The 22,205-nt window shown below is 31.8% G+C and overlaps 1 protein-coding gene across 4 annotated transcripts in view; it reads right to left on the bottom strand.

The window, feature by feature from the left end:
* Nucleotides 1-22,205, bottom strand: part of CACNA2D1 (calcium voltage-gated channel auxiliary subunit alpha2delta 1) — a 471,141-nt gene that overhangs the window by 41,947 nt on the left and 406,989 nt on the right. For 2 of the 4 annotated variants that reach the window (XM_090287282.1, XM_090287284.1), the window contains 6 exons: nucleotides 19,140-19,211; nucleotides 17,734-17,805; nucleotides 15,258-15,319; nucleotides 10,912-10,988; nucleotides 8,885-8,945; nucleotides 1,212-1,309 (listed from right to left, as the gene is read on the bottom strand). In XM_090287282.1, coding sequence (XP_090143408.1) covers nucleotides 1,212-1,309; nucleotides 8,885-8,945; nucleotides 10,912-10,988; nucleotides 15,258-15,319; nucleotides 17,734-17,805; nucleotides 19,140-19,211 — 442 coding nt within the window. The remainder of the gene's footprint in view (nucleotides 1-1,211; nucleotides 1,310-8,884; nucleotides 8,946-10,911; nucleotides 10,989-15,257; nucleotides 15,320-17,733; nucleotides 17,806-19,139; nucleotides 19,212-22,205) is intronic. The other 2 variants (XM_090287283.1, XM_090287285.1) reach the window with 1 other exon arrangement.

The raw sequence follows: 22,205 nt of genomic DNA, 5'->3' as shown, positions 1-22,205 counted from the left end.
ATTTCTTTTTATGAGATGAATTTAAATTTGAGAATGGCTTTAAGAATGAATTTTCACTTTTTATTTCTGAGGAAGTGCTTTGTTTAAGTCTAATCGGTAGAAAGAGAATTACTTTTCTAAAATGGAGCAGAGTAGGGTGGAGGAAGAGAGAAGGAAGGAGTAGGGAAGAACAAAAAACTAAATTATGTATACTTTTTTCAAATTATATATACTAAGGTACATCTTTTTTGGCCATACAGCTGGTTTTCCTTTGTTATTTCCTGTTTGCATCGCATTTTTTCCTGATAGTATTTTCATAGAATTTTTTTAAGAAAAAAATTAAGATTTTAATATGTTTTAAAAGCTAAGAACCCATAAATGGCTATGAAGTTTCATTTCATAGTATGAATGATGCAAATTTCTCTGAAAGACCCATATAATAGTTAAAAACTACTAAAATTTCTCTTTTTAAAAAAGTTATTTATTTGTTAGTTTTATTTATTTATTCATTTTTAGAGAGAGGGGAAAGGAGAGAGGGAGAGAAACATCAATGTGCGGTTGCCTCTCACTTGCGCCCCCAGCTGGGGACCTGATGTGCAACCTAGTCATGTGCCCTGACTGGGAATCGAACCAGCGACACTTGGCTCGCAGGCCGACATTCAGTCCACTGAGCCACAGTGGGCTAAAATTTCTTTTATCCCAATTAGATTTACTTCATAAAACAGAAAGTTATGGAAGCATATTTTTAAAACACAAAGTTAACTGTGATCAAAATAAAATGTAAATAAGAAAAGAAACCATTAAGTAATATATCTTTATATCTTGTTTTTGTTCTATTCATATTAAAACTCATTACATAAAATAGAATATATTTAAATAGATAAAAATGTATCATATGTTCATTTTCCTTTATGTAGCAAGAACAATGCAATGAAAAACCTTTAAAAGGTCGTTCAAAATTAAGCTTTCTAAATTTGAAAGGAGCAAAGGCAAGCATATCCTCTTTACATTTAAGCATTTGCAAGTATTTATTACCTGGCTTTGAAATTTTGATTTCACTTAATAATGTAATAACATTTCTTTACTAGGGCTGTATTCTGTTACATTTAACCACTAAAATTGTATAAAATAAATAAATAAACCACCATAAAAAGAAACTAAACTGAACCAAGACTTGACCATTTAGAATATAACCACAGTGAAACAATTATTGTGAACTAATGCATACTTACAAGATGGATTGTTCGGAGTTTTTCTATCAATGAACTCATTGAAATTTAAAAGAAATTCGGTGTTATTATCTGATATTTTAAGGTCATTGCAGTAATCTCTGAAAAAAATATTTTAGGATATTGGATATTAAAGTGGAAACATTAAAAAATGTACATAATAATTATAGGAAGTGAAAACACTTTTTTAATATTTTGCTTAACTATATGACTTTGCAAGCCATTGATCTCTTGTTACTTCCATTTCCTCATTTCTACATTAAACCAACACTTTCATAATACATGGTATTATAGATAATATATATTAAGCACTTGACCTCTGGATAGTACATGATCAATAAATGTTAGCTTTTGTTATTCTTATTGCATTATTATCATTGTATGTTGTAGGTTTGCAGTTTTCATATAGAAATTGAGAAATTTTAAAATACTAATTTTTCCACTAAATTCCATAATAAACCAATTATATGTTAACGTTTTATGACAATTTACTGTATTTAATAGAAGTAACCCATTAAGAAAGTGGCATTGATTTAACTATTTACAAATCTCTAATTCTTGACTTAATGAAAGACAAGGGTGCCCCTGCATTCAATCAACTGTAAGATTTTGTTTTGGCACATGAAAAAAAAATTTCTCTCATATGGATTTGCATTTGGAAAAGAGAGGATTATCTAATGGTCTTTTAATATAATTGTGTCAATTCATTTTTTTAATCCTCACCCAATAATTTGTTTATTAATTTTAGAGAGAAAGGAATGGGGGGCAAGCGGATGACACACACAGAGAGAGAGAGAGAGAGAGAGAGAGAGGAGAGAGGAGAGAGGAGAAACATTGTTGGGTTGCCTCCCATAAGTGCCCTGAACAGGGATGGAACTCACAACCTTTTGGTGTATAGGAAGATGCTCCAACCAACTGAGACATCTGGCTAGGGCTATGTCTACATTTTTAAAAAATAACATATCAAAATTTGATTATTTGTAATTTCTTAAGAGTTGTAATAGCGAATTTGAAACAATGTCAATGAACTTTTTGTACTGTTTCATTAAAACTCAATACATTAGATTATATTTTAAATGAATCTTTTGCATCTATGATTTTGTAACATAATCAGTTATTTGGAAAATATGAGTTATGCAGATATTCCAAATGATGACATTTCATTATACAACACTGACAATGCAAATTCATTAACATCATCATTGATCTCAACAGATAAGTCTAAATATTGGGACGCTTACAGTAATAAATACAACTTTCCCCAAATTCCAAATATCTAAGTCATTCTTCAAGTAAAAAGATACTTCATGAAAAAAGCACCTATTTCAGCTCTGAATTTAAAGAATCAGACAAGTGTTTTTCTTTGAGACGGCCAAGTTACTCTGATACGCCACAGGACTGACATTTCAACTGTGCAGTGTTAAAAGACTTATATTTGAGAGCAAGCTTCAGTCATGGATATTTTAAAGTGCAACTGGCTTTCTCCCTGATACAGGTGCCTGGCAATGAAGATTGTAATAGCATTTTATTGCCACTGCCTTAATTCTGTTAAGGTATCAGCTCTCCATTGCTTTTCTACTGTCTATGCAAAAATCAAGATGATGAAACAGACAAACATCATGACGTTGTTAGGAAAATAGCTTTAACCTAGTGGATTCTCTGAAGGGGTCTCTGGAACCCTCAGGGTTCTGAAACCACACTTTGAGAACTATTGTCCTAATTGTTTTAGAAATTCATAATAAATATAAGCAACATAAATATGATTTCAATTATAATAATGAGTTTGATATAACCAACAGATTGGATAGTCAAATATTCAAGACAAAAATTTATTTGAATAGTAAACATTTTCAGATGCAAGTCCATTACCTAAATACAAAACCTCAGAGGAGAGGAGAGGGAAATAGAATGTCAGAACTCCAAAAACAACACAAAACAAAACAAAACAAAAAAATTTACTGGTTCACAAAAAATTTTTGTTTAGAAAGGTAAGGTTGAGAAAGTTTACATAATTTGTACTCATTTTATTATTTGTCAGAGCTGAGAGTGACTTCTGATAATGCTAGGCTCTTTTGGAAATCACACTAGCCTAGGAGTCAAAGGCTAATATGTTGACTTTTGGTATCACAAAATTGGAAGCTGAAAGCAAGGTATTAGAATAACTAAAATGTTCCAAATAATTATCTACAACCCATGTTAGAATTCTAAGTTATTATTTAAAATGCATTTTTACAATTACATCATACATTTGCTCAATTAATCCTAAAAAACACTTTATCAGAAAATACTTAATATTTTAAAGGTGAGGAAACTGAGATTCAAAGATGTAAAAATATTTACCCAAAGGTATGTAACTAGCAAACAGTCAAGGCCTGAGGAGAAGCCAAGCCTAATTAGTGTGTTTTAATCATACAGAATGCTTTGAACTTTTCACTCTGTGCACTTCTGTTATTGCAAAGCTCCAGGCGGACAGCAACGTTGACCTTTACTAATAGAAGACTTTTAGTGTTGTGAGCAATTAACTTAGACAATGCCATCATGTTTTTTGGTATCCTTGCTGGTTGGGTTGTGCTCCATTTGGAAGTTGTCTAAAGACAGCCAGAGAGAAAGGGCAGTAAGGGCTAGGTGGAGGAAGGCAAAGTTGGGGAGAGGTAGGGACGGGATGAGACTTTGCTTGTGGTGATGGCACAGGATATGGCATATAGATGATATTTTGTTGAGTTGTACAGTTGAGACCTTTATAATTTTGTGACCCAATGTCACCCCAAAAATTCAATAACAAATAAAGGTATTATTGACCTTCAAGATACTATTGACTATCTCTGATTACAGTAAACATCACACTGTCAAATAACAGTCTGATGTTTACTAATAGCAGAAGTGTTGAAAGTATCCTTAAGGAGAGTTCTTGAATTAGGATGGGAACAAAAGTGAAAGGATTTAAAACAAATATATGAGTAAACACTGAATGTTGTATCATGGGATGCGTTCTCTAGTATTAAGAATGATAGAGAAAGACCACAGAAAATTACCCACCGTGTGGAGTGTGGTGCCTATTCTATGGGAAATAAGTAGCAAGAGACTGATGGATATATGTTAGGATCAAATATGGGTTAGACAGAAAGCACTGATGTTAGCTGCGTGGTAGCCTAATGGTTACTCAACACAGGCCTGGGAGCTCGAGGACTCAAGATAATCACTCTTAGGTTCTCGTCCCAAAGGAACCACACATGACAGTGGGGCAGAACAATACCTGTAGGGGTAAAACTGCTAAATTACTCCCCCAAACATGTGGAAAGACCTGCTGATACACCTTCTATGAGGCACTGTCTCTCTGAAAGAGATCAGTTTTATGCACATCGATCATTATTTAGTCTCTTTTAGGAAAATGATTCCTCAGGAAAGTGGAGGAGCAAGGTGGAGAAATATTTGCATGGCTTTGAAAGAGCAAACTGACTTCAGTTTACTGAAAGTACCTCCAGGGTCTGAAAGCTATACTCTCTTTTGGTCACTTTCTGTTTCTGACCCAGTGGGTTTTGTAACTTAAAAGGATTTGAAACTACAAGATCTTTTGTGTTAGAAATCTGGCAAATGATTTATTTCTAGAATACTGAAAGTGAATTTGTTCTCATTCTGTTCAACGAACTTACATAGGTCATATAGCACAAATTAGCACTGAACTTTAGCCTGTCACTTATTGTTATTTCTCATTCTAATTTATCTTCTTTGGAGTGCCTTCTCACTTCTGAATATCCAAGAAAGTCAATGACATCCATGTTTTAGACTTTTCATCACTAAGACTGTATGCCTCTTAAAGGCAGGAATGCTCCATTCATCTAAATTCTCATCATTTGCCTTTTACAGTAGTTTTAACATTGAGGAAACTGTAAAAACTGTTGATAAATCAAGATCAACTAGCTTAATTTATTGAGTAATTAACAAAAATGGTTATATCTTTAAAATTTGCAAGCTTTCTTCTTTAAATTATTTTAAAATAACTGCTTTCCAATCCACTTTATTAAATAACAACTCTGGCCCTGGACTGTGTGGCTCAGTTGGTTGGAGCATCATCTTGTAGACCAAAAGATCATGGGTTTGATTCCCCATCAGGGCACATAACCAGACTGTGGGTTCAATCCCCAACCAATCAATGCTTTCCTCTCACGTTTATCTCTCTCCAATCCCCCTTTCTTTCTCTCTAAAAGCAATGAAAAAACGTCCTTGGATGGTGATAAAAAAAGAAAAGTAAATAACAAATTTTCCTCCTCCCCTTCATCTTACAACCATAAATAATAACTTTATTTGGAGCTCATATCTTACCAAGAACTCTGGTAAATACATTGCATGTATTATTTCATTTAAAGCTTATATAAACTATGACACAGGTATTATTGATACAACATTTGCAAATAAAGAGTCTAAGGTACAGAGAATTTAAGTAAGAGCATAGCCATAAAAGTGCACATCTGGGTAACAGATCCAGATAGTCTTGCTCTAGGGTTTGCTACACTGTTTCCCATTAATAACAGTGACAAAAATACCAAACTGCTGCCCTAGACCACATAACTTTGCATTTTCTTGCCAATTTTTCTTTATCCCAATTTTCTATCATTTTGTTTTCCACGACTCTTTGAATACAAATTCAATACTCACTTTTCCAGGAAAACTTCCTCACTAAAATATTTTACTCAGATGTGCTGAATGTTCTTTTGATATTCATTAGCATTTATTTATTCAATATACACGTTAATATATTGGAGTAACAAGGAAAATGGTTCAAACTCCGTATTATTTAACATCTCTAAAATGGTTCCCTGATCTGTGAAATGGGATCATAACACTAATTTACTGGAGTTCTTTTGAGCAGTAAATATAGTTCTGCAAGTAAACAGCTTTAAACATGTTAACTGAGGTGGGCACTCACTGCTTTCTGCCATAATACCCTTCTCTGGTATTTTTGCTCTAGGGGAAGGAAATACAGGATTCCTAGAGGCAGTCAGCAAGGATGTCTAATCCAGTGAACATGGGGAAGAAATGAACAGATCAAGGGGTTTGAATTTGGACTGTAGGAAAGGGTAGGGTGTGTCTGAGTACAGTCCAACACAGAAAAGAAAATCAGTGAGTAAAAAAGAGGTAGGGGTGAAAACAGTGCATTTGGAAACAGAGAAGTTTAGTGTGGCTGGAATTTAGAGCAAAGGTCGGCTACTTTTTTCCTTGCAAGGCCAGAGAGTAAATGACTCAGGCTTAGTGGGTTATATAGTGCCTATGCCACAGCTTGGCCATTATAGTCAAAGACAATCCATCAATAAACGAGTATGGCTGTGTTCCAATAAAACTGTATGTATAGAACAGCCTGGCAGTCTGTAGGCTGTAGTTTCATGGCCCTGATTTACAGTACAGAAGACCACATTGGTAAACTGGGACCTAGCAACTGGACATTTGAAAGTCCTAATATACGTAAAGGACAAATTATCATGAGGACAATACTGAACCATTGGTTAGTATTTAGCAAATGAGAAACATTTTTATTCACATTTTAGAAACTCCATGCTCACAAAAAGAAGACAGGATTGGGAAGTAAGGAGGGAATTCTGGAGAGGGAGAGAGGAGGCAGCTGGAGTGGTTCAGGTGAGAGAAGGCAGTGGCCTGCTCTCAGACAAAAGCAGCAGAGTTTGACAGATATACTTGACACTCATAAGACAAATTCTGTTTGGTAGGTCTTAGTGATTGATTAGAAGTTACATATAAAGGAGAGGGAATAAAGACCAGGTTTCAAGACTGGGGATATGAGAGCATGGTATTTTCTTCACTGAGGCAACACAGGAAGAAAAGTTCTCCATAGAGAACAAATGTTAAGGAGATACTGAATGTGAAGCATATTAAAGAGATTCCTGTTAGGTTGCCATAAATATGAGTCTCATATGTAGTACAGACATAAAGTCTAGAAATAAATATATTGTTTGTTCCTACATTATAATGTAATACCAATAAACCACATATTATGTCTATTTTGTTTCTAGATGTTATGGCCACCTTGTAGATTTGGAAGGCGTCACTCCAAACTGTAGACATGGACTAGGCGGGCGGTATGTCTGTAGACCCAGAGCAAGAAGGGAAGAGAGCCTAAGGTAGCAGCCTCATGGGAGTGATCTGCAGAAGAAAACAAGCTTTGAAAGACAGTGAATATGCAGTGGGCAGGGAGGAAGGTTTTCAGAATACTATGTCATCAAGCAAGAGGTGGCAAAGAGTGTCAAAGGAGGGTGTGATGAGGAGTATCAAACACTGAAGGAAATTCAAGCAGGAGAAGCTGCTGAAGGGCAGAGTCATCCATGAAGCCAAGAATATGCTCTGTTAAGAGATTTATCTAAAGGTAATATGTATTCCCTATTTTAAAGAGGAACCAAAAATTCAGATTTCATTATGCAAATATAAAATAAAGGAATAACTTAGACCAACTTCATGAACCTTCTTTGGGTTATTAAAGTAATTTCTTTGAGAAGTATAAAATGTCAGAAATTAACAGTACAATGTGCTGAATCTATTTTCTTCAATAATTTAGTCTAGATCAGTGATTTTCAACTGGTGCGCTGCAAGAATTTTAAACACATGCAATACCTGACTATTCAGTCAGGGGCACTGACCTATTTTCTCTTAGATTGTCAAATTAAAAAATGATAACAACCAACACAATAATAGCCATTGGATGTGAATGAATCAAAACTATACATTTTTTGTCAGATTGGCAAAAAATATATATATTTTGTTGTGCTGCAGTATTTTAGGAACTAGTTTATGTTTGTCATGAGATGAAAATGGTTGAAATCATTAATCTAGATTAACAGGAATTATATTAAGTCAACTATTACATGTGTCTGCTAGAGAGTGGGAATCAAAAACTAAGGAAAGGGATAAAACTAAAAATATGCTCTTGGATAATTAAATAGAGTTTCAAATAATTACATGAAAAAAAAAGCAGTAGAGAAAAATTCATATTAGGAATAGACAAGGGGAATTCTATGAGAGAAATGAAATTGGGAAGGAGGGAAAAATATCAATCTTAAAAAGTATTGGGACAATGTAAAAGAACAACAATAAAAAAATAAATAAAACAAGCATTGCACAAAAACAAAAAAGTGAGAAAATATCTCTATATTATACATATTTTCCCTGAAAGTTGTGTTAGTGTATTAAAAAATTAATATGAGGTTAAGACCTTCTATGAGGTGTATATATATATATATATATATATATATTCTTATGTGTACATACACAAACATATCTGTATATATGTATATATAGCTATCAGTGTATGTATATATGTGCATATATATAAAACATCAAAGCACACATATGTAGTATGTTTGTATGTGTACATATGCTCACAAATGCAATAACACAATTTGCCATTTTTGTTGCACTTAGCTCCAACAAAGGCAAAGCCCATATCTGTCTTGTTCACTATTGTATCCCCACCTCAGTACATTGCTTAGCTGCTCAGTAAGTACCCGAATAACTAAATGAATGAATGAGCAGGATTCTCTTTCAGTTTTAAAGTTATGGTTTCTGCTGGTTTCGCAATTTGGCATAAAATTAACCCAGAGCAATCTTGGTCCCAATTCAGAACTGTCATCATTCATACAAGTTACAAAAAATAAAATAAAACATACAAAACCAACCTTGGTGCTAAGAATGTATAGCCATATTCTTCAAAACTATCCGGCTTCAGTGTCTCTGAATCTGCAAAGATAACATTACAGGATTAGATAAGCAATTCAGAATATATATCCTCAGATTCTATAGCAATAAGAAGGCATTAGAAAGGTATCCTAGTAAGAAAAGTTAAAATAGACTACTTGTATCCTAAACTAAATAACATTAATTAATATAAATTTCCTCCAAATGTAATTTTATAACATGGATTATAAATTATATCAGAGAAAATGCTATGTTTATAAATTTTCCCATTTACTAATTGTACTATAACCACAATATCCTTTAAAAATAAAATATCAATGTTACGTCAGAGGCATTTTATTTAAAATGTCAACATAAAATTTTTTTTCAATATTAAAGAAAATGATTTCAATAATCCATTCATGCTTTAGTGAGTTAGTGACATTCTTTACATTAGTATGAATTAGTAAGTGGAAGGAGAAAAACACACAAGTGTTTGTCTAAGAAACTTGAATGTGAAACAGGTTCCATTTGAAAACACGAGCATGTTTTTTCCCCATATCTGGCCACTAAGATTTGTGTGATCACGAAGTAAAATATAGCAAATGAGAAGCACAGAGGATAATACCCAATAGGAATGGAAAAATCAGTTGAAATGTCAAGTGTACAAAACAGAAAAAAATTGAGCAACAAGGAAATACTTGCCCTTCATTTTGCCCTTTTTTGCTGTCAAAATCCATCAGAAAGAGAAAGCAGGGAAACAAACAAAAAAAAGAGGGTAAAGCAAAGGGGGTCACAAACAATATTTTATTCAATGACTTTCTTGAATAAAAATATTGTGCATAGATCAAAGGTTCATTTATGTACAGCTGTAGTCTGGAAAAGAAGATACATATTTTTGAAAAATAGAAAGTATGTCCCGTCGATTACTATTAGAGCACCTCTTGTACTGTGGTTATTTCAAGGGTCCATTTTGCAAAGTGTTTAACGTAGGTGCAATACCGACAATGTTAGCCTATAAACAAAAGCATTTACCAATCATCAAAGGCCCCCCAGTCATCCCCTCATTTATCCAGTAAAGAACTAGCTCATGCAAAGTTGCTGGTTGTTAAAAGACCATCATATCTATCAAGTGAACATGATATAAATGTATGAAGTACCACAATGCACTGTGAGAACCAGGACTACAGGGAGCAAAAAAGAACTGACATAAAAATGAAAAAAACAACAAACTAGTTTATTTAAGATCATATATATATAAGGTAAAGATAAATATAGATATATATTTATTTTATTGTACCAAAATTTTAGGTTGTTAGTAATAATTGAGCAATGTACAAAGAATATATGATGGTCATTTTACTTTACTAACTCTAGTCACCCAAAACAAAATAAAATTAATAATGACTTGAAATATGCACTAGTGTTAATAATTACTCCACATTGCAAATGATGCTTTCAAAAAAAAAAAAAAAAACCAACTCATTTGAGTTACTGAAGACATTAATTTGGATTATGACAAAAAAGTTAATTGCCAAACCAAAGCCAAAGACCAATGAACTTTAATGTAGTCAAACAAAGTAGAAGACCGTGGAGCACAATATTATTCTTGCCAATAGCAACAACCACAAAAAGAGAAAGAAACAAAGAAAAGAAAAATTAACACTTCACTAGTGCAGTGCCATGAGTAGAGACTATGTGAAACAGTTTGCGCCTGCTAGCAGACCCTTAAACAACAGCAACGGAGGACACAGCACTGCAATGATTCTATGAGCACAAAGCAAGGCAGGGAAGGGTGGTGGGGACTGCCAGTGAGACTGGAGTACCTGCTCATATTCTATCCATGTAGAATATTTCTTGTTCCTTGCATGTTTGGAATGGGTTAGAATCATTGCTGTAGGTTTGGTAACAACAGCTACTAAAATGTGTAAGCCTTGGGTATTCCAAAATAGAGTCGATCTAGTTGTCTTTAAACATCTGATACTCGAAGATAACAAATAGACCCTAAAGTCGCTTTCACAGTACTTACATCTGGCCTGAGTTATTGTCTCTTCTATTTTGGCTTTTATATAGTAAAAACTGTAGGTTGGTAATACCAAGGCCAAACTGCAATAGAAACAAGAGAAGCATAAACACAAACAAACAAAAATGAAACATAACTTAAAAAAAACACATTAAGTTCATGGAAAATTAAAAAATCTTCCTCATGGGAAGGAAAAGTCATATTACTTTGATAGTAAAATGCATTTAGCTAACAGAAGACTTAATTCGGTCTTGCCATCCTGAGTCATCCAGCTTTCTACACCGTATGGGATCAGATGAGACATGTGGAAAAAAAGCTTCTAAATATGTCCATATATTAGTTGAGAAAGCAATGTCGCAGGTACCATATTTAAAGAAAAGTGTATTAAAACACTTCGGGTGTTGAAAAAGAATAATACTAGGATATGTTTAAACAAAGTAAATAAACGTAATGAATTATATATAATGTTAAAGTGCTCTGCAGCAAACATATGCTATTAAAAATCATAAGTGTATTATTATATGTATGTATATAATCATCTGAAATACATTATGTTAAGGGGCTAAATACCTATTTTAAAACTTGAATCTTTAGACAAGTCCACAGAGTCTGTTATGGGAAAATTCAAATTCTTTTATAGCATAAGAAAGATTTCTTGCTCATCCCATTGGTTCTTAACCAAAATTTCAAGTTCATTTATTGTGGCTATTCCATAGCAGTCGGTAAATTGTTTTCAGGAAGAAAAGGACATATATCTTTAGCTGAGTACTTTACAAAAGTTGTGGGGCTACTCTAAACTTACAGAAGATGTGTAAACTGGAGGAGAGGTCCAGTGCAAACCTCAAATCCAGGTCAGAAAGCTTTAGATACAAGAGTGTCAGACAAATCTGTCTTTGAACCTTGACTTAATGACTATACAAAATAAAAAGCTGAAAAACAGGTAACCGTACTACTTGGAAGCTGCCAATTAATAAAGCACATAATGCATTAGAACTGTTAAAAGATGTCAGAATATTTGAATGTTATGCAATTTTCAATAATACTACGGCATATGTGTAATTCTTTTACTCTCACAATGGCTAATATACATGTGTAGGACATAACTAATTATTTCATATCCACCTTTACTGTTGAAAATGACTTTTGCAATTCTTTGAATATAGAAGGAAACTTATGAACTAATGAGTGCAAAAATGAGGACATCTCAAATGTTTCCAATGTGACTATTTTGAAAAAGTGATGCTAGATTAATTTGATTTAGTCATTCAGCATTTGCCTTTAATATTTAATCTAAAATTTAGCAATGTATGGGAAAAAGTGTGCATATCTAGGTTTCTAAGTTTTTCTAGGCAGTTGCAGGAGATCGTCTTTTAAATAATTCAAGCCTCATGTTTCCAAGGATTTGGGGCTGATGTCCAAACTGTAATCTCATTACATATTTTTATGGACAATACAAAACAGGAAAACCCACAAAATTCCAGATTTTCCATCCTACGACTATATAGCTAAAATTCATTCAATGAAAAATAAAAAATCAGTGGTTTATTTGCTACAACTTAATTATAGCCAAGATAGCAAAATGGATGGTTGCTTGTTATCTCCAGTTCCCAAATCTTTCTCTATCACTAAATAATTCATAGACTTTCCTTACTGATAAAGGTCAGAGAAATAAAATGTTATGTAGATTTAATGAAAATCTCTACATTCATTTTATAGGTAACTTTCCTTAAGTGGAGGCAGGAATTAAAATTAAAATAAGCAGTTCAATTAGCCTGAAAGTGAGATGACCTTTTATGATTCACTTGCCATTTATAAAATGTAGGGCAGAATTACTGGGCATTTGAAGACTGTCTCCTAAAATTTCCACACAAGGGAAATTAGGACATTTTTACTACCTCATCAGCATTTATTATTAAGAGAAACTTCTAATTAAAACCAATAACATTATATCGTGCAGCTGCCACAGTGTCATTCTGTAAACTTGTATTATGTCTCATGTACCATGAAATATAGAGTGGAAAGTCATGAGGGATATAATAGAAGTTTTAAAATTGACATATTAAGTATATATCTGACCTACAAGTCTTAACACTGTTACTTCCATCTCAACCTACAACAGATAAGATCTTTAACAACATTCCTAATCAATGATGCTCTCATATACAGTGTTTGCTGTCTCTCTCTACATAAGACCAATAGACCAAGGCTGGTTTATTTTCTCCTAGGGATTAAAGTCTAATAAAGCCAGTGTCCACCAGATGGATGGTAGATCCCACGTAATATTTTTGTGACTCACGTAAACACGATTAACTAGTTAAGTGAAATATAACACACTTCCAACTCAATCATTTATCACTATCAAACTAAACTCTTCATTAAAAATGAGAGAATTCTATTAAAATAATTAATCACTATATTTCAAAATGTGGGTTTTGAATCATATCAAAGATTAAGGAGATAAAAATCATTAAGTAAAATCTGGTATCTCATTCAGTAAATCAACACATGCAATTTTTCTTCAATTTAGAGACAACATTTTGTTCTAAATTGCTATTTGTGAATACATGTGTACAGAGATTCAGAGAAGTACTTATAATGAGAAGAGACTGAATCTGGCTCAAAGCTGTGGATTTGGGAAGGGAATTTATGAGGAAAACACACAAAAATAGGGGCATTTGGCTTGTTCAGAGGACAGTAATTTGTATGGGGAGGGCAGTGGAGAAATGACAGGACAGGTTGGACTAGAAATATATATGTGAATATCAGACTTGGAAGTTCAAATTTAACTTGGACGAAAATAGGAAGAGACTAAAGTGATATGCTCAACACTGGACAAATAAACATTAATCTGGCCACACTGTGTATTATGTCTGGGTGTTTGAGGAAAAGGGGTGGAATGTATGGGACTTTTGAGAGACTATTACAAACACATTTATGTAAGGTATGAGAATTGAAAATACCCGCGAAGTCTAATTATGACTGCAGTAGGACCAACTGTCATTGTTGACTCATTGACAGAGTCAAAAGGAAACAAGAGTTTCTAGCTTAGAATTTGTCCATCCAAGGAAAAAAAGGCATAGAGTGTATTCCCCATAGTGCTTCCAATACTTTATCATAAAGTCTTCTTTAAAGAGACAGGGCTCCTAGATTTCCTCTGTCCTGTTATACCTTTTTATCAAAAAAAAAAAAAAAAATGCTGGCAATAGTCATAAACATGAAAGAAAAAATAATGACTTGCATATGTACATAAAGACCGTATATGTGTAAAGAAATGCATAATAGAAATAAGAGAGAAATAAGTAGACAGACAAGTAAAATTAAACCAGTCATTCTGGTGTTCCTCAGTAGCCTCAAAAGTATGTCAGAAAATGAAAAAGTGGAGAAAGACTGGCATGTATTCAATCATGACATTAATATCCATGTTCTCCTTTTCTGTACCTATTCCATATGCCCTACTAGAGAAACAAAACCCAACAGTTTCCTATGAGAACAACACTACAGCGCTAGGGAGCTGCTCAGGGCTCTCAGCTCTCCTGAAAGTTATGTGTATGTTGGGGGAGGGGGATGCTGTTAAGGAACAGTTGAGCTCACCACAAGCTATTAATTAGACTACATATTAACTACATATTAATATGTAGGCAAAGAGTCCTTCAGACTTGAATATTTCAATGAAAGTTTAGACACCATTCTTTGAATTTGACAGGAGGAGAGAAATTTAAAATCTTAATCTTTAATTCTGTAAATATTTATAGAATGTCTACCACGTGCCACTGTCTCATGTGCTGGGGATTCAAAAGTAAATGAAGAAGGCAACAATCTTAGGATCTAACATTTTTTTCTAGGGTGTTATTTTGTCCAATTTCCCAAGGCCCTGTCAATTGAAGGGATTGGGATATTGCAAAATTGCTCCTCATGAGGATAAATTATATCAACTGAGGATTTCATATCAGATTATACTATGATATAATAAATTTACATTTAAGCCAGTTTACAACCTAAAATATGAGTAATGTAAACTAATTTAAATGAGGAGGTCAGTGGAGGTAATTACTACAAATTAAGGGCATATTAACATTTATTGTTACTAACATAAATGTATAAAATATCAAATATATGTATATCACATCTGTGATATAAATTCATTTCTAAATTTTATATTCCTAACTTTTCCCCATATTTCTCATTTTGAAAAACAAGAACCTATAACTTTAAATACTTAAATGTTGGAAAAGGTAACATTTCTATTTTAATTACATTGAAAATAGCTTATGACAATGCAAGGACTTAATATTCATCCATTGGAAAATGGCCACTAAAACAGATGCAATATACACAAAAATATAGCTAATTACCTGTAATCTGTGCCATTGACAGGAGTCCATGTATATGTCCTGTTTCCCTTGTCAATATATCTCTAGAAAAAAAGTTTGACATGGTTATTTGTACCTTTTATTCTATGTAAATTTACATGAAGAGAAGTACATGAGGATCTATTTATAACTTCAACATCAATATTATAAAATATTTATAAAATGTGAATATTTATAAAATATTATAAATATTTAGTTTGTTATGTGTATGTATATGTATAAAGCAAAAATTTAGAACAAAAGTAAACACCCAAACAATAAGTTTTAAGGACTTACAAGTGTAAAATTGTAGAAATTTATGCCAAATATTTGAAAACATTTCCTGAAAAATAAACTTTAATAACAAAGTAGAACTATGAAATGTTAGGTAAGGTTTAGATATTCCATGCTAGGGTATATGTAAGAGGAATGGGTAATATCAGGAAATTAATGCAGTAAGTATGTCTAGATACAAATGTATTATTAGCATATTACTGTTCTTATTAAGCCATTATTATAGTTTTATGTATCATAAGAGACTAATTAGTCAGTATCATGAAGGCTGATAAAACAACTAAATATACCAAAGAAAGGAAGTAAAAAGCTAATTAACTTCATGGATATGGAAATCTTTTATATACAGCTACTGAACAATTGTAAATAAATTATTTTTTTTTTCCATTATATACAGTGATGACATATTTGTATCTTTTATTTTTTTTAGTTATCTCCAGCTTCATCCTCCTCCTCAGAACAGTAACATTCATTGAAATATTACTTGGAGGTAAGCAATATACTAAGAACTTTGCTTAGTCAGTGTCTCATTTAATCAACCCCCTGGAGTAGCTACTATTATTTTCCACAAATTATTGGTGAAGAAATAAGTCTTAAAGCGGACTTTAATTGAAAGAATGAAGAAAAAATGTATAATGCCAAGTTGATTGCACAGCAAATACACAATATTGTCTCTATATATCTATGGCTTTATTTATGTGAGTGGAGAATGGGAGAAGGGAGGACAGGAGGACTCAGAAGGCTTTGGGACTAGTAAAATTCTTTTAAAAATTTTACATAATTGTTACTACTAAAGAAACATAGCAAACTAGTGCTCAGCAAGTTATAAAAATAATATAAAAATAATATTAGATTAAGGAAACACAAGATAATATTTTTTCACTCATAGGAGCAAAAATACTCTATTGGTGAATGTTGGACAAAAAAGAACTTACACTAAATTGAAGAATGAAAATATCAAACTGATTTAATAGAAACAAAATTGATTTGTAAGTTGAAAAAAGAATGTGCAAGCCAGAGTTCTGATTGGTGGAACATTGGGAAGTTGGCAGAACTGAAGAATGGGGTACATCCTTCCTCTTGGGAGTGAGGGGGTACACAGCATCGCTCAAGTCTGAGTAAATATGTAGACTTGAAGTTTCAACAAAGACCAAAATTGATAAATACATACCCTTATGTTCTTGTAATTGGGACTCCTAATGATATTAAAATAAGGAAGGCCACATGCAAATTAAACATCATATCTAGTTCTTAGCTCCATTTTAGGAAAAAATCTGCTGAGGAATTCAGGAGAAATGTTACATTTAAAACGGATTATATAAAAGATTAAACTAGGCCCTGGCTGAGTTGCTAAATTGGTTAGAGCATCATGCCAATATGCTAAGATTCCAAGGTTGTGGGTTCAGGTCCTGGTCAGAGTACACACAAAAACAACCAATGAATGCATGGGTGGGTGCAGTGACAAACCAATGTCAGTGTCTCTTGCTCTCTCACTCTCTCTCTCTCTCTCTCTCTCTCTCTGTCAGTCATTTAAAAAAATTAAATTTCCAAGCTCAACAGCTTCATAGGTCTATATATTTTTTCACACACTAATATATATGAATGTATATTTACTCCACATGTGACTGATAACAGATAGACACACTCCTCATATGTGAGGATATACTCCATGTCAGTGGAATAATAAAACAATAAAGTTTTATTACATATTTGTATCAGTGACTCATATGGTTAATTTGTTAACTCTTTAATTAAGTTCAGATTTAAAGGCTATGCAATTGTAATATAAAGTGTATAAAGAGTACACTAAGATAAATCAACCAAGAAACAAGCAAACAAAAAAATTATAAACCACAAATAATTAATATATGAAATGCAACAATTAGAATATCTGCATTAAAGTATGCTTTATTTCTAATAATGATAAAAATAGAGGCATAACATATACTTTTTGAGAACATATTGTTAATACAAGAATACATCAAGAAACCCAAAGCCACATTTTATAAAAATTAGAGTTAAAAATCTTATTGAAAATATCCCTCCAGCAAAAAAGAGTACTTTAAACATTTTTTATTAAAGATACCCCTGCTTTATAAACAAATGTTGCTTTAATAGAAAATAAAAACTAACAATATTATTATTAATATACATACTTTAAGAATAAACCTGACTTAATTATTACCTCATCTTGAGATTTAACCAGAGTTCTGAATGTTTTTTCTCCACTTTCTCCATCTATCATTTTATTGCGGATCTAAGGAAAAATAAACAATTACTTTATTGCAGGCATTCAATTGACCTACCAAAGTATTATTATTAAAGTATTATAACTTGTTTCAGAACAAATTGAATAAAAATAGTTGGCTGGTTTTACTAGTAGTTGCAACTATTCTCTGGGAATATTCTTTGAAAAGCTACCACTTTATAGTAATTTTACATTATCTAAAAACAAATAAGAATATCCTAAATGAAATATTTTCAAAGAGTCATTAATTTTTGAAATATAATCAATAAAAGTTATCAATTACTTTACAGGATTGAGTAAGGGGAAACAGATTTAAGAGAGGTTAAATAATAATTTCAGTTACATACACCATGGAATGAGAGTTTTAAGACCAAGCCTTTTACTATACATGATCTTACTCTATCATGTCAAAAAACTTTACAACAAATATTCTTTAATCACCTAAAACATCCCAGCACTATGCCCTGGCCAAGGATAATTATAGTAATTAAATTCTATTGTACAATGAAGGAATCAATGTGTAAAATGTGTAAACGACGTACAAATTCAAACACACAAGTTATAAAAGAGAAGGAGTTAATCCATCTGAAAGAATCTTAAAATTCTCTACTCTGGAGTGTAAGAGCCTGTTCAAATTCTGGTTATGCTACTTACTAGCTGAGTAATAGGAAATAAGCTATTTAACCTCTTTGTACTTCAAATATATCATTAGTACAACAGATTTAATAATAATAATAATAATAATAATAATAATAATAATAATACCACCTATTTCAAAGGCTCTTGAGATTCCATGACTGACACATATCATGTAGTTAATAAATATTATTATTATTAATGATTATTCTTATCCTGATAGGAGACCCTCTCAGAGAAACTGAGATACAATTTTGGTTTTGAAGTAAAATAGAAATTTTCTGAGTAAAGAGTACTAAGACAAACATGTCAGCTTCTCTACATACATTGCTCATTGGGTGTTTGAATGGTTAGTTTCCCTCCAACTTTTCTTCCAACTCTATAGAAACAACCTCCACATATATATGTTTTTTACTGAAATTTACAAGTTTCATTTGTATTGAAATACTTAAAATATCTCTACCTGTAGAATGAGAAAGAAACAAACTAGGGTCATTCTCAAATTAAAATATTTACTCCTTTTCATATGATCTTTTGGATGAGTGAGCCCAGGACCTAGAATTTTTTAAAGACAAAAAACATCCAATTTGTGTATATAGCACCTAAGAAAGTACCCAACACAATGAAGCTGCTCAACAGATACTTGTGGAATGGGTGTTTTTAGCATTTTACCTGAGGGTATTGTTCAAGCCACTGATTACACTCACCTCCACTTTAATATCATTCTCTAATTCTGCATCAAGGAAATCCAAAGTTACTGGCTCCTGAGATTTGGGGTTCTACACAAAAAATAATAATAATTAAGTATACGTGACATTGTAAAATGATGCCATATATAGAATAATTCAATTAATATTTAAATATAAAATTAATTTGTAAAAGTTATTTACCTAAGGCATAATAAACAGCTGATAAAATAATTATATAAAGCTATATTCATATATATATATGTACACACACATATATATATGTATATATACACACACATACTTTTAAAATAATAATAAATAAGCCAGGAATTTGAGCTTTAAGTGTAACAAATTTTAATTAATCACCAACTGTTCATAATCTCATTTTAATTGTTGTGATAGATACTACATTTAGAATCATAAGTTCTGGGGGAAAATTACTTTTGAAGGTCCACTCACAACTTTTTTCTTTAGTTAGGATGGAAAGGGGCAAAATATAGCCAGATGGATAATTATTTAATAATAATAAAACAAAGGAACTATATAAATAATATACTTTCTTATTTGTATTTATAAAGAAAATATTTTAAAAACTGTTTGAATTTGCTAAGCACAACAAACTCTTCTAAATGTATTGGTAATCTTCCTTCTTAAAATGCATAAAGATGCAAGTTTGCTTCATATATTTGATTATCAGAAATTTTATATGTATATTTTAATAAGTCAGATTAATTACATTTTATAAGATAAAATTTGTGGTTAAGTAATAAGGGTTTTAATAAAGATTAGCTATTGTAATTAAAGTCTAACTAGAATAATAATCCCTGGGTTCACTTAATACTTTTCCCTGTTTTAACATCTCCTACTGTTACTACTTTCAGGTGACCAACAATTAATAAAATTCCATGTGGAGCAAGGAAGAGCCTTTATTTATTTATAAATATAACAAATTAAAAGCCTGGTACATTTGTCTCACATGACATTTAAAAAATTTGTCAATAACAAAATGAAAACTTATTGAAATATCTGATACTCAAAACTATACTGATTATCATGTAACACTTGCTAAGTAATGCAACATGCCACAGTAGAATTTCATAGTTCACTAGAACAATAAAATTGTAATACTGTCATTTTATGGTTGTAAAATTTTAGAAACTGGATATTTAATGTTTAATAAAGTAAATACCACTAAACTATGATAATTAATTAGATAGTACTAATAAATACAAACAATGTTGTTTCAGTCTCATGGGCTCTTAAAAAATATATTCAAATAATCATTATTTTAAACACTGTTTTAGTAGGACTGACTATCCAAGACAGTAACAATAATTAAAATGTATTGAAATGAACCATATCTTATTTATCACAAATGATGATAAATTAACTACGTGCCATGTATTAATTTATAATTATAACAACGATGCCTTCCTTCAAAGAGTAACTCTACTTAATAAAAGTTTATGATTCCCATGGGTATTAATGAATAATGATTTTTAAAGGCAAATTTACAAAAATATTCACTGCTTATGTACTCAATATCCAGAATCAAAAGTTTCTAGAAAACTTAAAATAAGTATTATATCATTCAATACTGACCATTGAATGTAGCATATTTCATAAAAATAAAATTAAAATAGATATTGAAAATAATTGTAATCCTTTCTTTAAAATAACAAAATTGAGAACAAAAGGATACTCTAAAGTTGACAATATTATTGAGAATTGCTTAAAGCCCCATGATATAAATTATTGTCACACAAACACCATCATACCAGCATTAAAATTTTAATAAACTCACTGCAAAACAAAGTCAGAATAATCAAAACATAAATAAGAGTATTATCTTACATGCAATGGATAATGCATAGCATGACCAGACCCAAACAGCATGCATGGAGGAGGCATTATCAGGAAGAATTGGCAATATGAAGATGATGTCCCAATCCAACATATAAAGACACAGAGAAGAAAATGAAATCATAAAAGAAAAATGTCAGTGAGTAACTTGTAATTTTTAAATGGCAATCTGGCTGACCATTTTTTAAAAGACCCATCATAGGCACAGTGATTGAAAAATTCAAAAGCAGAGTCTTTTATTAAAAAAGCACCAAGACAGTTTTAAGAACTGGAATCGAGTTCCTCTCTTTCAAATACTCTGGTCTGATATTTTAAATATCTAACATTTCTCATTTGTAAACTTGGATTATCAACTGACAGAATAACCACATAATTTGTGGAACTAAAATAAAAGACAATGTTGTTAACAAATTTTAAAAAGAAGTAATTAGTATTATTAAAAATACTACATACGTAGTTCTAAAAATATTCCCAAATTTCAGAAGTCTTGTGTGGTTGCTAGTTTGCCATTTGGGATTTCCTTAAAGGAAAACAAAAATAAAACAAACCAAATTTCAGGTTGCTCATTTTAAAATTATACCATAATATTTACATGCAATATATGAAAGTACTGCAAAAATAAAAATTTACTAAGATGTACATGACTGCTTAGATAAATACACAAAAAGAAACATGCAAGAAGAGTAACATAAAACTCATCAAGAAAAGACATAAGTATAATTTTAACCTCCACAGGAATCATAAAGACATGAAGACTGATGTACCAACATGAAATTCAAATTGTCATGGAATTTGAGAGCTAGAAGGGAACTGAAAGCTACTAATTCAGTAGCTATACACTTCAGAAAAACCTGGATTAGTTTAAAAACTAACAGAAGACTGCATTACATCCCTGGCCAACATTAAGTAAGAATTTTCAAGACATAGAGCCTGAAATTATTACATATAATTTCCTAGGTAGATATACTGTGTGGGGTAGAAAACAATTATCAGGTCAATTCTCCTGCTTTTCAAACAAAAAAACTGAAGTACCATGGGGCTTAATTACTCAAATTTACAGTAATGGCTGTAAGTAGAACCAAACTAAACCTCAGCTCTACTAATTCCTGGCTCAAGGACTTCTTCACATCATATTACCTCTCCAATATGATGGGACTATGTCCCAATAATCCCATCATAAACTGTAAATTGAGCATTTATTACCTCTAACCTACCAAACAC

This window comes from Furipterus horrens, unplaced genomic scaffold, assembly GCF_987537825.1.
Source record: "Furipterus horrens unplaced genomic scaffold, mFurHor1.1.pri manual_scaffold_9, whole genome shotgun sequence".
NCBI classification, from domain to species: domain Eukaryota; kingdom Metazoa; phylum Chordata; class Mammalia; order Chiroptera; family Furipteridae; genus Furipterus; species Furipterus horrens.
The sequence above is the reverse complement of the archived record's forward strand: the minus strand, read 5'-3'. Positions and strand labels throughout refer to the sequence as shown.